This window comes from Seriola dumerili, unplaced genomic scaffold (genome assembly GCF_002260705.1).
Source record: "Seriola dumerili isolate Sdu_G_001 unplaced genomic scaffold, Sdu_1.0 BDQW01000018.1, whole genome shotgun sequence".
Taxonomy (NCBI): domain Eukaryota; kingdom Metazoa; phylum Chordata; class Actinopteri; order Carangiformes; family Carangidae; genus Seriola; species Seriola dumerili.
The window spans coordinates 1,158,065-1,175,850 of record NW_019174273.1 but is presented as its reverse complement, the minus strand read 5'-3'; the positions used below and the strand labels follow the sequence as shown (position 1 = coordinate 1,175,850).

The 17,786-nt window shown below is 41.6% G+C and overlaps 1 protein-coding gene across 1 annotated transcript in view; it reads right to left on the bottom strand.

The window, feature by feature from the left end:
* Positions 1-926: 926 nt before the first annotated feature.
* Positions 927-17,786, bottom strand: part of LOC111233444 (plakophilin-4-like) — a 30,513-nt gene continuing 13,653 nt past the window's right edge. The window contains exons 7-21 of the mRNA XM_022761264.1: positions 12,086-12,256; positions 11,019-11,220; positions 10,754-10,886; positions 8,780-8,993; positions 7,259-7,442; positions 5,460-5,577; positions 4,454-4,648; positions 3,870-4,043; positions 3,236-3,386; positions 2,508-2,700; positions 2,318-2,402; positions 1,816-1,933; positions 1,582-1,713; positions 1,390-1,463; positions 927-1,263 (exon numbers count right to left, since the gene is read on the bottom strand). Coding sequence (XP_022616985.1) covers positions 1,006-1,263; positions 1,390-1,463; positions 1,582-1,713; positions 1,816-1,933; positions 2,318-2,402; positions 2,508-2,700; positions 3,236-3,386; positions 3,870-4,043; positions 4,454-4,648; positions 5,460-5,577; positions 7,259-7,442; positions 8,780-8,993; positions 10,754-10,886; positions 11,019-11,220; positions 12,086-12,256 — 2,402 coding nt within the window. The 3' untranslated portion in view covers positions 927-1,005. The remainder of the gene's footprint in view (positions 1,264-1,389; positions 1,464-1,581; positions 1,714-1,815; positions 1,934-2,317; positions 2,403-2,507; positions 2,701-3,235; positions 3,387-3,869; positions 4,044-4,453; positions 4,649-5,459; positions 5,578-7,258; positions 7,443-8,779; positions 8,994-10,753; positions 10,887-11,018; positions 11,221-12,085; positions 12,257-17,786) is intronic.

The following is a 17,786-nucleotide window of genomic DNA, read 5'->3' as shown; positions in this document are numbered from 1 at the left end:
CTGTTTGGTGCAAAGAATTACTGGTAAATAGTATTTGGCCCAGGTGTGGTCTTTTTTTCCTTTTTTTTTTTTACAGGATCCTTACCTTCAATAATTTCTTTTTCTCTTGCATTCAAGATGATGCTGGCGAACAATATTTATGTTACAAAGCCAACACACTGCACACTTTAACTGCAGAGAAAAATGAAACCAGTTGACGTTAACAAACACTCTGGTAAACAGCAAAGTTAGGGCTGGGTTTTTTCAAAAAGCATCTTTTGACTGAGCCCATCTATGTGCTGTGTGCATTTACAACAGGAAAGATGCTTAGTCCATGTCCATAATAATGCAGATAACACCTGGTGTCTTTATACGTTTTTAAATTTCCAATCTTTTTTTTTTCCAATAGAAAAATGTCTGAAGATCTCATCTAAAGTCAAAAGGTAAATGGACTTACTTTCTCGCCTCTTATCTGAACTTCTGGTAAGGATGCCCATGATGGCGACCTCTGTCGGGTCGTTCACACCGGTAACATTGTTAGGCCACCTGGCAGTCATGTGAGAGTCATTAGATACACATGAGTCATGGGCAACAACCTTCACCTCTAAGTCTCACAGATGTTTTCAATTATGAAACAAAGAAAATGAGAATAAAGCAAATATTACCAGTCTCCAGCTTTAAACTTGAGATCTACCCTTTGAATAACTTTTTTTTAGTGTGGGATAAAGGCCAAAAATAAAGGAATAGTTCATATTTATCTACATTATTGAGCACATGTTCTGACTTAGGCAAAAGCTGCAGGTAGAAAACCAAGCCCTGGTCCTTCAGTACAGTTTCAACACAGATGCACACACATTCACATGCATCCTCAACCTTTCACACGACCATACGGCTCACCCACGTGCACTCCCCACACACCGACACCCCACACACCGACACCCCACACACCAACACCCCACACACCAACACCCACGGAAAACATAGCCAAAACGGCGAAGCTCAACCTACGCACTGTCCGTTTTGTATCTACACCCAGGAGTCAGGGGAGCCGGTGAACTTGTTCGCCCTGTTTGAAGGCCTCCGTGTGGTGGAGTAGAAGTCCACATAGTTGGTGTTGGCTTTGAACTGGAGCGACTGGCTGGCGTAGCCATCGGGGGAGGACGGGGTCAGGTGGACCGGTTCGTCCTCGTACTGCTCCTCTCCGTAGCCTTGTGGGGACGACAGGTACATTCTGTAGCTGTTGTAGTTCTTCCTGTCGGGTTCGTCGTAGAATGGCTCTGGATGCTGGGGGAGGAACAAACAAGTGATTGATAGATCACTGATTTACCTGTACAATCTCTCTACAATCTTTAGCTGTACGAACCAAGATTCAATACTTTAATGCAACAATGTGGTTACAAAAGCTCTTACCTGGGACCTTCTCAAATCTTCCCCTGACTGGGAAGAATATGTCCCGATGAAATATGGGGTTTTCTTCTCAGACCCTGAAGTGGAAAGTTCAACAGCACAGACAGGAGAAAAACATAAGCATAAACACAGAGAGGAGGGGGGGGGGGCTTTTCATGGGTCATAATTTAGGTTTACAAGATAAACAAGACAAACCTGTGTACTGCTGTTTGTGTAAACTGTTGTCTCCATAATAGGTGTCGAGTTGCATAGATGACTGCGCCCTCTGATAATTTGAGCTGTGTCCTCTTATCCCGAGCATCGCTGGTGAGGATGTTGCACTACCGCCTGAGTAAAAACGACAAAAACAACTGAATGTTTTCACAATCTCAAAACATTACCGGGACAGTTTTATACTTTGTTCCAATGGGTCGGACTTGGATCTCTCACCTGATTGGATGACAGGGGACATCTGCAGAGGGCTGGTGGGCAGAGTCGGCTGTGAACGGTAGCGGTCTCGCTCCAGAGTGGAGACGGGGGTGATGAAGTGGGTGTAGTTCCATCCATCCTGCACAAAGTTCATGTGATTAATGTATTTATTGTGGTATACTGATTGTTTGTATTGAAAGTGTTTATCAGTTTCTTTATTTCTGTCAGATAATGTGGAAAAAAATATTATTACTACTCAGCTTTTTGTAACAGCTAAATCTAACACACTGTTTACGCAAATCTGTGTCACCCAGCCCTTTTAATGTTTTGCAAGCACTGCAGAAATTATTCTGGGACAAATCTGACTCTGTAATTGCTTTGCCGAGTTAATTTTGACTCTTTGTGTATCATGAGTCCGAATTATTAAAAGTTTCACAATGTGGTGCTGATAAATTAAAAGACTTAGCTTCTTAATTAAGTTTGACATAAGAGAACTTGTCTGGGTGTATGTGCTGGTGCTGACCTGTTTGTAGAGGCTCCTCAGCTCTCTGTACTGCCACAGTGTGTTCAACACCTGAGCTGCTGCCTTCACAACCTTCATCGAATAGCTGGAACACCACATCACAAAACACCAGTAAAACACTTCAAAAGTCATAACAAAGGTTAAAAAATAAAGCAGAATTTCTACTTTAAGTTTTCCTGCTGTTTCGTACCCTTTCCCTCGTCCTTTGCTGATGTTCACCAGCTTCTCGATGCCTCCGCTGTCGGCTAAAGCTTTGGCGTTCTCCATGTTGCGGCTGGTGACCTCATGCAGCGTGCAGCAGACCGACGCCACCGTGTCGTCCGACAGCACTGAGGGACTGCCGCCGGGCAGTCGGTTCACCAGATCCCGCATGGCGTACTTCCCTGCAGGAGGAGACGCAGAACAGAACAGACTTGATTTGGACTGACAAATATTTTAACCTTAGCTTTACACAGAGAGAGAAAATATAAGATGTTTCTGTAAAGGTGTGTCCTGCAGATTCTCCACATGGTGGCACAGGGAGAAGGTGTGTGAGACTGCAGGTTGCTTCCAATTTCTGAGGCTGCTGGGGCTTTATTTTGCTGAGACTCTTGTGTTTACCATTGCCCCCAGTTACATTTTGTTTGTTTGTTTTGTGTGGAAGCTCAATGATTTGTTGATTTGTCTGCAGGCAGGTTAACTGTGGGATTATTTCAACAGCTACACACCTGTTGTCCACAAGGGGGCAATGTGTTCTCACTCTGTCAGACTTGAATGTGATTGATGTGAATGGACTTGTGTCACACTGTGGTCTGATATGAAAACCTGTTTTGAACAAGCTGCTGTTGATGTTTCTGACTGAAGTGTGAAGATGATCTTTTCACAGTTTCAGTTTCTCAGCTGAGCTGGGATCAATCTGTTCACTGTGTGTGTTTGGACCTATCAGCTCCTTGTTGCGGCTGTCCAGCGCCATGTTGCGGAGAGCCGTGGCGACGGAGCAGACGACCCGGTCGTTGTCCATCCTCAGCAGCTCCACCAGGATGGGCAGACCTTTCTCCTTACGCACCGCTGCTCGGATGTAGGCCGAGAACTGCGCGCGCACACACACGTGCACACACACACGCACACACACACGCACACGCACACACACACACACACACACACACACACACACACACACACACACAGAGTCTTAAAGGCCTTGACAAACTATTTCTTACTGTAAGCAATAGGATCCTACAATTTTATGAATTAATGGGACAGTTTGAGGATTTTAGTGCATGTTGCTGTTGAGTGAAAAACCTGTGGCTTTAAAATGTAAAATTTTAGAAAAACTGCCTTTTTAGCTCATCTGAAGTTCATCCAGTAAGTTTCACAGAGGCTTAAGGTAAAGACTTTTGCCTCTAGATTTTTAAGACAAAGCAACTTACTTTATCTTTAAAAACAAAACTTTTGGAATTTTAATGTTTCAATTTCAAGATTCAGGAGTAAATCATACTACTGAATTTCTGTTTATGCAGTGAGTGATTTACTTATCATGGCCTTGCTTGTGTTAAAAATAGAGGAGTCCTACCTTCCAGTTTCCAGCAGAGAGGTTTTGCAGTGACCCGGCGGCTCCCTCCAGTGTGGCAGGGTTGGAGCTTTCAGCCAGCAGGTTGAGGTATGGCTTCACCACCATCGGGTGCCACAGCAGCTCTGCTCCTCTCAGAGGCTGGGAGAAACCTGGGATTGGCCCCACGTCATCCCACTGCACAAAACATCAGGAGAGGTTGCACACCTAGAAACTAAAAGTGGAGGTGTGCAGCAGGAGGCTTTCAGCACCTTCAGACCTATAGCAAACACTAGCTACAGTAGGAAGGAAGCTCACTGACTCATAATGGGAAAGATCCACTTTCTGCTGTTTAACTGGATTTAGGTCACATTCATTTAATGAACTTTAGCAACTAGAGCTGTAAACTCGATTACCTTTGCTTATCAGGATGTGTGTAATTGCATTTACTCATTAGTGAATTCTGAGTACTGGGTTGCAAAACTATTTTTCTCATACGCTCTCACCCTTTTCTCCAATTCCAAAACAGACCTGGAAATCTCCTGTATTTTCAAAATTTTTCCAGGCCCTGAACACCTCTTGATAAACCCAACCCTCTGTGTTGGTACCTTGTCGTCGGGCCAGCCACCCCGCTTCCTGCCTCGCCTCCTCTTCCCCCAGCAGAGGTAGTCCAGCTCCTTGGCCGGGAAGGAGAAGCCCAGCAGCGTGTCCAGCTCCTGGTTGCTGAGGAGACGAGAGGAGGGCATCTCCACCTCCAGCCGGTATGAGAGGTTCCTCAGGGTGCAGACGCTGTTCTCCACGATCTGAGGAGAAATATTCAAGTCTTAATGCCTCTGCTGTCAGTACTTTCAAGTTTGAGCCTGAGGGAGGCGCTAGAGGAAAGGAAATAGAGTCAACACAGTCAGGTTGAACATCCACAACAAACATCAGTGCAGATGTAAGAAACAGGATCTTGTGCACAAAGCTGACCTTCATATCAGTCTGGTCATTTATTGATTGTACAAATTACTTAAATAATAATAATAAAAACTGACTACTCCTTGTGTATCACCTAGATCTCATAACAAAACAAGTCTTTAAACTTAGCTACTGTGAAAGGTCTTGTGCTTTTAAAGACATAGAAGCTAATAGAGGCTCTGACAGAGGTCTTTGTGACCAAATGCCTGGATAATAAATTTGGTGCAGAGGAGATAAATGTGTTTATCAACACGTTGTGAATCTCGTTGCCAAAATCAGCTGTCCAGTCTCAGAGAAATGTGGCCTACAACAAGTAGAATAACAAGTACAACAGACTTTTCATATGCTAACAATCAGTTTACTTCATGTGCAAAAGATGACAAAGTTTTATACAAAGATAAATCACATGTTCTATAAGTCGTGCTGACGATGGACCTGTGACTATTAAACCTACTTGTTTCTATAGCTACCGGAAATATAACTGAACAGAGACCTTTGACTTCTGCTTCACATTAGACTCTACACTGGACAAGAGTAATGGCACATTATGGGGACTCAACACATTTATTACATGTGGTGGAGGCTGTGTTAGACGTAGGTTTAGGTAAGTGTAGTAAGTAATAAACTGACAGAAACGTGTGTGTGTTTTTGCAGCACCTTGCTGTCGTAGTCGGAGGTGTTGACGCAGGCTTTGAGGACGTGGAGCAGTGAGTCAACCAGACCTTCACAGCAACGCAGTTGACTCCTCGCCTCCTCCCCTGCTGAGCTCAGGTTCCTCACGCACACGCGCGCACACACAGACACACACAGACACACAGACACACACACAGACACACAGACACACACACACACACAGACACACGAATTGAGACTGGAGGTGCAGTGTGTGGATTCCCCCACAGGGTGGCTTAAAACCTGCCTGGATACAGTAAAGGAGGGGGCTGCTCCTCCAATAGGATCCTTCAGCTGCTGCTAATGGAGAGCTGACATGAGAAGACTGCACAACAGCACTGAGCTCCCATAATGCATCTCTATACCATCAATCTACAGCCTCAGCCAGAGTGCAGAGCAACGCTGGAGGCTTGTGTGTACAGAGATGTTGTTTTAAAGCTGCCCTGTTAAAGGAAATGGATGATCACAACAAATGTGAACAAAAATGTAAAATAAAATTGTTAAAAATGTATTTAGTTTGTAGTTAAAATCAAGGTTGTTGCATTTTCAAATAGCTGCTCTCATAAACCTACTTCTGTCATCACACCTGGACCTGGTCCTGATTGGCTCCTGACACTGAAGAATGATGGCAGCTATCTTCTCATTTAACTGGGAAGGCTGCGCTCAGCAGGTTTAATTCAGAGGAGCTGTAGCACAATCAGAGTCTAAAACTGAAGAACAGCTGTCAAATTCACTCACTAGATGCTGTTGTCAAGCAATACAACACTGCATTTCCATGACTTGATTCTTTGTTTCCCTGACAAAATAAAATCTGGTGTCAGGTTTGGCTTCCTGATGCCACGTTCACATCACGTGGGATTATGAGATTAGCCAATTGAAAGAAAATTAAATCGGTTTATATTTTGATAATCAATTTATCGTTTCAGCCACTTTCCAAGTAAAAATGTCAAAAATTTGTTGGTTTTAGCCTCTTAAATGTGAGAATTTGCAGCTGAAATGTTTTCTTCCCGTCACTCTGAAGCCTCCAGTGCGTGATTTTGCCACATGCAACTTTAAGCTAACATCAGTTATTTACAAAACATCATGAAGATCTTGGTCTCTAGATGAGTTGTATGAGATTAAACAAGGTTCTATTTCAAATTTCATCTTTCAAATGCGCCAAGAACTGAGTAACTACTACACATAATAAATCTAAACCTTCATCCTGAGCTTTGATTGTTAAAAAAAGATATCACTTTGCTGGTATTTGCCTCTGTTGACTTCATGCCTGCATAAAATCTCCATTACAGAGCCTCTTATTGATGGATTATGCAACAGTGATTATGTGCTTTGGTTTTACAGAATCATTAAGATGAAGAGCAGACAGAAAAACAGCAGCACCAACGACCAATAAATCCAAAAGTCATCCTTGCATTTCAAAGCAAGAATCGATTTAATGAGCTAACGGCACGCCTGGAAACTCAACAGGCTTAGGAGGCAGAGGACTTTGTTCAATCTATTTTCATTAAGAAAGGAGAATAGATGGATATTGAATAGGGACAGATCTGACTGTAGAGTTGTGGAAATGTGAAGCAGTGCGGTGATTAATATGCATAAGCATGCTCATCAAAGATATTATGTGCTTTGATCAATAACTACAATAATGACAGTACTGATGATTGGAGATTTCTTTTTTAAAATGTTAAATATCTATTCTGAAAAAGTAAAAACAACAGACTCTTTAACATCATATAAAACTCTTCTGAGAACTCATCAGTGAGGGGTGCGTTTGATTCCTTCCTCACCTCAGGCAGCCGGTGGTGTTGCGCAGCAGCAGGGAGGACTGGAACTTGACTTTGTGTTCTTCGCGGTGCGAGACGCTGCTCCAGCCCGAGTGGGGGATGACGACCGTGTTGGTCAGTGTGGTGAGAGCGTCGCGGATGATGGTCATCTTCACCGCGTCACACGAGGACAGGTTCCACAGGACACCTGTGGGTGGAGGGAACCAAGAAACATTATCTTCCTAACTGCGTTGTGAAAGGAATCATTTGACAATTAAGGAAATATGTTGATTTGATTTCTCAGTAAGATGAGAAAAGAGTAAGATGATGAAAGCTTCTCAATTAGCACCTTTTATTTTGTTTATGTTTTCCCAAATTTCCCAAAATCCTTTTAATACTGTTTCTCTTATTTTAATTATAGGGACTGTGAACAAGCCCAACACATTTCCTTTTAATTTATTCCTTTATGTATTTTTTCTTCACTTATGTAGAAAACTATTGAAGTAGTGACCCTTCCCTTCGATACAAACTGGGATGAATATGTGATGAACATGACAAAATGCAGGAATGATGCATTGCTACTACACTCAATAAGGAAAGACTTCATGCTCTCCAGGCAGGAAGCAGCTTGTTGCTTGTTGTTTTTGTGTTTTCTTTATCTTTGAAAATGGGTAAAAACAAAGTGCTGTGTGTGTATATTTCTGAATCTGGATATGATCGATCAAGATCATTGAAGTACAGCTTTAAAATCCTGACCTGAGCAGTAAAAATAGAAACTTTCCCACAGCTCTAGAACAGAGTCAGGCTTCTCATGTGTTTGAGAATCTGAGGCGTCTAGCAGCTTCATATCTCCTGGTATTAAACAGTATGTGTGGCGTGGCTGCAGAGCTGTCAGTGTCCTGTTTCCAAAGCACATTATCTTAGCATCTGTCCCGAGGACTGTGCCGAGATCTGTTCTGTCAACACTGCGCGCTGAGTGTTTAAGCCGCAGCCGCTCTCACCTCCCACAGAACAGCCGATACACAGATTAATACACTTCCAGCAAGTCAGACGGCGACACACACCAACGCTCAGCCAGCAAGCCGGCCGGCCGGCTGGCCAGGACGCCAACGAACCTCGCTAGCAGGCAAACGCCCACACACACTCAACACAGCAGGATTTTGATGCGTCACGTTTTGCATTTGGAAACTGTTTTTGACAATGTGGATGCTGCTTTCCACTGCATTTACCCCCCAGGAATAAAAAAGATGGGCCTGACTTGAAAGAAAATTATATTCACGTCTACATATTATCATTATTACTATTAGAATTACTAATTCAGACTGTTGTGCAGCCTTGGCAGCAACACTCGCTCTCTGAGTGCTTTGTAATTGTTTTTCTTTTCTTGGTTAATGTTTTTGGCATTTTCATGTGTTTTGTCATTGACAAACTGCCATTAAATTGCATTTATTGTATTTACTGGTCTCCCATGGACAATTGTGGCTTTGCAAATGTTTGATGTGGTAGGACATACAATGATTTCTGCTGAGTAAAACCGAGACGTACCAGTGACCAGCTCACGGACTTCGTTGTCGGTTGTTTTCCTGAGGAGACGCAGCAGAGCGGGAACGCCGCCGCAGTTCCTCAGCGCCACCTTGTTGCTGTCGGTGGCCTTGCCATACACCAGGTTCCTCAGGGCCCCGCAGGCGCTCTTCTGAACCTCTGCCACCTTGTGATCTAGCAGGTCTACCAGGTGCTGGATGCCTCCCAGGTGACACACCTGCAGACCAGGCAGCAGTCACAGAGATGGATGAACTACAGGCCTCCTTAAAACCTCCTGTCATCATCATTAGCATAGACAGTTTAACTTCATCAACTTTGCATTTAAGTTATTTCTGTGTAAAATCTTGAAAATCAAAGTTGCGTCCAATTATTCCCTACAATAAAATCTTCTCTCCCAATTACTGAAGCATTTCTGTATGAGATCCACAGAGAGGAGCTTTGAATCAGTTTGTCCTTCCTGGTCAGCTGCTATTGGCTGAGGACCAAACGCTGCAGACAGGCTGACACACAAAGCAAAGAGCCTTCCCTCCTCCAATTTCACATCACAGAAAAGAAATTTAATCATAAGAGAGGAATGAAAAAAATGCATTTTCCGTGCAGTCTGAGTGAGTTTTGGATTTATGTCTTTCAAATTCAAAGGGATAAGTGTCACTGTGACAAATCGTATTTTGACTCTAATGCTTGAAATTCACAGGTCACCTTCAGTGCAGTGTGTTCAGTTTTTTTCCCACAATGAGCATATCTGTTTCCTTTTTTAATTGTTTATTCAATTACTCCCTTTTTATTAATTGTTCAACTTATTTCTGCCCTTTGTTGATCTGTTTTTCATTTTACATTTTTGCTATTTCCCCAGTTTTGTTTGCAATTTTGTTAGTTTTTGTTGTCTGTGATTAACTGACTGCTGTACCACTACTATCGTACAAATACACCTGTTATACATTAACATGTAATAAAAAGAAATTTAATTTGCATTTTTATTGGGTATTTTTTGAACTATTGGCTTATGACTTTGCTTTGAAAAAACTACTTATCTTGTGGTTTGTTTCAAGTGATTATGGTTGACAGAATCAGTGGAAGGTCTAAAATATTCCGTTAAATATCTAACACATTAAAACAATAGATATCATGAAAAACGAAACTATTACAGCAAATTTATTAAGATTTTCCGTTTTGAGATGTGACTTTACAAAAAAATGTAAATTAAACAATTTAAAAAGAAAAAAATCCTGCACAAAGCGTCACTGATTATGTTCAAAACTTTCTTGTGACATCTTGAAATAAACTGATCTCAGGAGAGCAGAAGACACCCCCCATTCCTCTCTGATTCTGTCTTCAAACCGTCACTGAAAACATTCGTTTCTGGCTAAATGAGCAGGCGTGTGTCCAGGCTGCTTCAAAGGCTAATTAAAAGCTCATCACCAGACAAACCAAACGGCACTAAAATGGCTCTTGTGTGAAGCTGCACCATTGTGTTGGAGTTATTTATTGCACGGGAAGCAGAGCAAAGAGTGAGCATGCAGCACTTCAGCATGTCGGAGCGCCGGCACATTTGGCACCAATGTTACTTAAAGTTTTGTTGGAGCAGATGGTGCTTTGGCTCAGAGATTGGCAGCAAAGATCTCAAAAAAAAAAAAGGGGGAAAATTTCAAACCCTGTAAGCTGAGAACACACTCTTAGACAGAGTATACAGATACAATAGGATTTTACACTGCAAATAAAAGAAAACGTCTCACTGTCTTCTCTGGTTCTTGTGTTGAAATTTTACATTTCTCTAATTCTTGGCTGCGCTCTGTGAGGAAATGGCTTTGTCTCATGTTTTCTTCAGGAAAGATGAATATATATATATATATATATACACACTGTATTTGTTCAGGAGAGAAACCTTTGAATGAACTCCACCTGTGAGTGAGTCATGATTGTGACGTCCACCTTGTTATTTTTACCCAGACAGCTTCCCAGTGTGTGCCATCACCTTACCTCCACCTTGACCCTGTTGTCTCCGTAACACAGGTGCTGCAGGTAGGCGGCGGCGTTGGCCTGGACAGAGGGGAAGTGATGCTGCAGCATGTGGATGACCTCCGGCAGCTCGGGGTCACGCCAAGCAAACTCCCTGAGGAGGGACAAAGAGGGAGGTTTCAGCAGACTTCAATCTGAAATAATGTGTGTGTGTGTGTGTGTGTGTGTGTGTGTGTGTGTGTGTGTGTGTGTGTGTGTGTGTGTGTGTGTGTATGTGTATGTGTACCTGGGGTCCTTGTGTATGCTCTCGATGGACGGGGTGCGTGTAGCGACCCGGTCCACCAGTCCCGAGTGCCGGTGGGAGTAGACGGGCTCGCCGGAGACCCTGTAGGAGTCGACGTACAGAGCTGCAGAGCTCAGCCCATAGCTGCTTCTTTGGTATGGCAGCGTGCCGCAATGGCTTGTGGTCCGAGGGAGAGTCCCCATACCTAAAGAAAGTAAATCACGACATAATTTTGAAAATATTTAATCACAGCGGTCCAGAGATGCACAATCAAGACTGGCGGCTGTTTATATTTAAAAAAAAAAACATCTAAGGTCAGATAAAAGGGAAAGTAATATCATGTTATATGAGTAATTAAACATGCAGGAGCTCTCTCACAGGCCAAACCTGCTTAAATCTTCACTAAACGAAACTAAAATGGCTTCTTAGATCCTCCACTATCAAACTCCGCAGAGCTTTCAGCCTGAAATGATTCTGCAAAGGCTTCAATTAAGAAGCAGCGGAGTACATGAAAGGTTTCAGCCTAATTAAGTTCTGACCTCGGGGAGTGATAATAACAACAGTTCCTGTCCCTGTAAACCCTGATTTCCACCGCAGATTTTAGAGAAATAATCTCCTAAGCAAATGTGAAACTGAGCCCGGCTTCTCAACCTGGGGACCAGGGCTCCTCGGGGGGTCGCTGCCGTGAAAAATTGGGTTGTTTGAGTAATTCTCTGTGATGATAATGAGGCAACTAAAAGTCATGTGAGGGAAACTGCACAGTCACTTGTAATGATTTGCTCCTAATTCTGCTCTTGCCACAACCTCTACCACGACTTCTGCTGCACCACTAGTACCTCTGTTAGTATCTATGCTAAGGACATATTATATTATATTATATATATATATATATATATTTGTTTTCTTTTTTTATTGTTAAAAAAAAAAAAAAAAATCAGTTCTCATAAAATGTTGCCTAATTTCTTAAAATACCTGCTTGCTGGTAATATAACTTATTCAATTTTACATAATAGATTTAAATGAGACTTGTTTAGTTGCTTGCTATGGGAACTTTAGCGTGGGTGCAGTACCTGTGTTTGTCCTGTAGAGGGTACCCTGGGGGTCATGGGTGGGGCTGTGGTACAGGGGGCTGTGGAAGGATCGTTCATCGAAAACAGGCGTCATGTGGCAGTCCGGGGACAATGCTGCCCTCAGCTCTGGGTCTATCTGCCCCGCATGACCGGCATATGAGCTGTGGAGCCCTGCAGGTAAAAGAGATTACAAAAATATTCACACTGCACTTTTTCAAAACAGGAGTACAATGACATATTGCATGCATAAGATAATAATCAATATAACCATAACTTAAAATACAAGTATGTAAAAAAAAAAAAAAAAAAAAAGCGTTTAAATGCAGGGTTCACTGAGTTAAACTTAAGACTTTCTAAGACCTTTCTTACAGTGTGGTTCATCAGCAGAAGGACCAAGTAATAATTAACTGTGAAAGAAAGCCACACAAGATCAGTAAGTACTGGGCACAGCCTCATTCTGTTCGTCATGGTCAGACATAAATCATATGTGCATCTCATTATTTAGCTGAGGCCATGCAAATCAAGATTGTGCCAAACACTGCATTTCACAATGCCTACTCATCCCAACTGTTGTGTTGTGCTTATAAAACGCACAAAGACTCTGGTCACTCAAGAGTCTGCTGCGGGCGTCGTCATCAGCAAGTCAAACAAGCCGAGCAGAGGGTTTTTCCATCCTCCAATCTCAGAGCACATCAGTTCAAAAAGCGCTCCAATTATAAAGAGGCTTTAGGGCGGGGGGTTGGGGGGGTCAGTCTAACAGCTGAAGCACACAATTTGCACTTAAAGCTGGTGATGATGGAGCTCCAGCTTCTGCAGCTCTCTTTCCTTGATTTGCATTTTGTTGTGAACAAGGTTGAAACTCTAGTCTCTTATCGCCAAGAACACTCCCTTGGAAGAAAATAAAAATGTGCTCTTGTTGTGACACGATCTCATTGAATCTGGAACTGAGTGCCTTTCTCGAGGGCTCTTCGGCAGTGAAGGACACAAACTGAAATTGTGACCTTTGAGTTAGATGATGCTTGAGCCACTAGTTGCTTAAAATGTGCCAGAGATGTCAGAGACTCATGTTTTGAGTGGTGGAGGTGGTTTGATTTTAAACTAGATGTTACTTAACAGCGTTAAATATATGAATGATCATGCTATTTCATGCTTTCATACAATTCTCAATGTTGAGGTTGGTCAAATTTGCTTTCTACGACCGCTGGAAAGGCAGAATTCAGATTGAATTAGCTAACTATTTTGAACATTTAACCATTGTAGCTATTTCATCCATGTTTGTCCATCTTTTATCCATATCCATTACTGTTAAGATAGCTGTTTCAACAGCTTTTTAATCTATTTTAACCAGTTATCCAATACTTTTGCTATCTCGATTGTTTATCCATTACTTTTTGTCATCTACTTCAACCCTTTACCCGTTTTTCATCCATCCATTAGCTTTGATTTAGCTAACCATTTCAACTACTTATCTTTTATTTTTTCACTTAATTTATCAGTTAACGTTACCTTTAGGCTACTTAACTATTTCAGCTGTTTATCTGGAATCATTACATTTGAATTGGTAATTCATTACTATCTATAACAGCCGTTTCTTTTAGCTGTTAAGATTTATCCGCTCGCTCGCTGGTGTTCAGATGTTGATGTCGAAAACATATTTTAAAGCAAATTACTGTTTTTTCAAATAAATTGTGCTAATCCACAATCTCTCCACATCCTGACTGAGAATCCCTGCACTATCACACAGATACTTTCCACTCTCATCTATCACTGGTGATGTTGCAATTTTGTTTTTTATCAATTCCAGGAAAAAAAATAGCTCATCTCGCAGCTTACGTTTGTCTTTTGACTGCCCACCAGGTTTCACTACCTAAGCTACGAGTGCCACTGATCAGTAATAGCCTAATCTTGTATATCCATCTATTGCTTATCTCCCTCATGTAATCTGGGATTATGTTGGATCTGCAGGATAACTGGGAATAAGGATTTAAGCGATGTATTAGGCCACTTATCAGCACTGCAGGATGAAAATCACTCAGCTAGGGAAGAGGAGGCATTTTATTTAGTTCACTGACTCTGCCTCCCACACACACACACACACATATGTGTATATATACATGTATATATATGCACACACAACCAATCCTTGCACCATCTTCTTCTCACATATGCACAAACACAACAGCACAACACAAAAGGTGCATAAATGCATATGCTAATCATTAACATCCACAAACGCACACACACACTCGTCACATGAAAATGGACGAAATTAAACCAGGCGCACGCACGTTGATGGCGGCATAATAAAGCCTTCCAGTGCCGTCAGCTGATAATCACATGCTGATGCTCCACGGGTGATAGAAACACCCCTATATGGGTCAGTGGGAGCGGCTTAGTGAAGTGACAGAGGGCAGGACGGAGGAATAAATCTGTGTCGCTGCAGCATCAGCAGCACTTCCACGACAGTAAATCCTCCACCAGCTACAAAGCAGCGAGTGGGGAGAAAGTTGATGACCAGTTCATAACAGAGGACGAGCGGGAAGAGACTTCTTATTTTCCAATGTTTGCAGAAGAAAGGTGATGTATTTTAACATCAGCAAGACCCCCATGACAACGTCTAATACATCCAGTTCAAAGCTACACAATGAAAGTTTCTTTTTGGTTTGAAATTTCAAAAGCGAGTGTAAGCCAGGCTCAGTGAAGAGGCTGGCAGCAGCACAGAAATAATCCCCTCTCAAGTTTCTGAGCCAGCCTCAGCCGACTTAACCAATCAATGAAGCACAAAGTCAACGGTTTGATCTCCAGGGATGTCAGTCATCTCGTCATCGTCATCATTCTTGTAAAGTCATTATAATTCACTTCAAGTTTTAGCATTGTTGCTGCCTTCACTGCCAGGAGACTGCTTAGTTAGAGTGGTGCTGAAGGTTTAATCGGTTGCCAGATAATTCTGATAACTGATGAAACGTTTTTTATCTCTTATTGATCTCTATTTTGTTCTTTAAATTATATTTAAAAAAAAAACCAGAGTACTTTAACAACCACAGCTAAAAACTGCCTATTTTCAATGCAGTGAATTAACAGCATGGAGCCATGCCTCAAAGGAACAGTCTGCCAAACTTCATTCAAGAATTTGGTAAAAAATAAAATCAAAAAACAAACACATAAGAGATTATTTATATTATTTACATGTTTTACTCTCATTTGTTTAGTTTGTATGTCATATCATTGCTTGTATTGTGTGTATAGGATTGGACATTTGTTGATTATACTGCTTATATGTTCATAAGGACCCCAGGAAAAGCAGCTATTACCATGGTAACAACTAATGGGGATGAAAATAATGATGTACTTATTACATTTCTCTGTCATCAATTGAATATCTTTAGCTTTTAAAAAAAAATGACATGTTTGTTGTTGTCTTTATCTAATAACAGCGGAAATACAACCATCTTTCACACCTGACAAATTCACTGTATCGCTTCAGTAACATGAATTATTACTTTTTAACTGCCAATAATAATCAGGTGACATGTTTGGATGCAAAAGAGAATATTCACCTGTTTGAACGGCCGTAAAACATCACCTCGACACATTCACGCTGTGGGAAGTGAAGAGACGCTCCGTGGAGGACACTACTTCTTGGACAGCGCCTCCCCTCGGTGCGCGCCACCGAATCGGCGTGACGCTGCAGGTGCAGGTTTTAAATGGTAGAAATAAACCGACTTAAGCGCTTATTATAAAATAATGTTTTCCATGAAGGTCACGGTCAGAGTTTGTCGACGGAGTTCGCCTCCTCGTAATTCTCCATGCGGGACAAACCGGACGGCTCCTCGCGCTCCCAGCTCATTAGTCGAAATGGATTCACCTGGAGTCTCAGGTGACCATCAGCTCGTTAGGTCGCGAGTTTACAGCTGTGTCCCAGCTGTGTACTGTACATAGCGTACATAGCTATTCTAACCAAGTTTTGAGTTTGGTATAAATAATATGAATAAAGCAAATAAATTGATTAACTGTTCTGATTGAGAAAATGAACAGCAAAAAATTTTCAAAATTCAGTTTTGATAGTTTTCTGAAGTAACAGCTTTTCTGTGGTCTGGGACTGCAACTAAATGATTTTCATTATCAATTAATCTGTCTATTTTTTAATCAATTATTTGATTAATCGTTTGGTTTCTAATCTATACTGTTCCTGCATGTTATTTTACTTGTAGCACTTTATTTTAACCTCCCATATTTAGCATTTAAAAGCAGCACATAAACAGTTGTATTATATTTTAAGTGTCTATTGATTATCTGTATATAAACAGATAAGGAATGAAAATATAATATAACAAAGGATAAGTTATAATACTGTACATTTAATAAACACTTAAAATGTGCTTATATCGGCTACATTCAAATGTATTACTTACACTTTATTGCATGTTTTTATACTGCATGTAAAGGATAAATGAAGTGGTTTAAAGTGAAGTGGGTTACTTAACTTGTTGGAGCCTATTAACAAAACATTGCTGTGTGTTTGCTTGAGTGTATCTGCTGTATGTGATCATTTGTAAGAGTGCTAAAAGTAATTTAAAATCTGTGTATGGAGTTATGATTCAGCCGCATGAAATATTTCTAGAGGAAATTCAGCTCCTGCAGCCTAAGTGGACTGTTGTTTCCTCTCCACTGCTTCATATTAACACCAATAGATACTAACGTGCTTCGTTCACTCAGCCATCAATTTGCCTGTGAGAGAGAAATTGTAGTGGAAGCACTGTAAACCTCTGATCCACTGCATTGCGTTCATTGGTGCTGGAGTTTTTTTTTTATTTTATTTTTTTTTATTCTTCACTGCGATGTCTCTCTGTCTAGTTTTCCTTCACACTGCACTGCACATCAATCACAGCCACCAACAAGATTAAAATTAAGCCTGAGTTCAAAACATCTACCAGGTACAAGTGAAATCCTCCCCTTCAAAGATTACATTCCTTATTTCTCATACTGGCATGCATCAAATAAAATTTTTTATCAAACCCAGCAGCATTATCTACCAGTGCAGTAAGATAATTCCACTAAAAACTCCATGAAATGAGCTCCCTAAGCCTGGATTCAAGATAAAATCACCTGCAGAGCTTGCAGTTTGCCTAAAAGTTATTTTGTTCAACATGCAGCTTTATTTAATATTTCTCACTGCTGCACAGAGATACAGGAAACTCTGTGGAGTTCCTGCTCAGTAAAAATGTTGCGCGCTACAATATTAGATCAGCGCTGCTCAGTCAACTTTCCCCGGACAAAGGGAAGGTTATTAAATCAACAGAGGAAATGGTGTCGAGGCTGCGGAGCATGGCTTTGTTTATTTACGAGAAGGTTTGCTGAAAAACACTTCAAACACACATCACACACATACACACACACGCACACACACACACACATTGTGTTACACACGGACGTGTAAAGCTCATGAACGGATGTTGAGTGAATGGTGCAGTCTTTCAGTGCTCCATCAGCTTTAAGAATCAGTGGAAAATTAAATGGTTAGAGAGGTCAGTCGGGACCCTGGAGGGTGATGGTCAAATCCAACCAGGTCAGAATCTGGGCCGGAAAAACTCACGTCAAGTTTGCTTTGAGCAAGTTGCAGCCCTGCAGTGACAGATGATGATGTGTGTGTGTGTGTGTGCGTGTGTGTGTGTGTGTATGGTGTGTGTGGTGGTGTATCTGT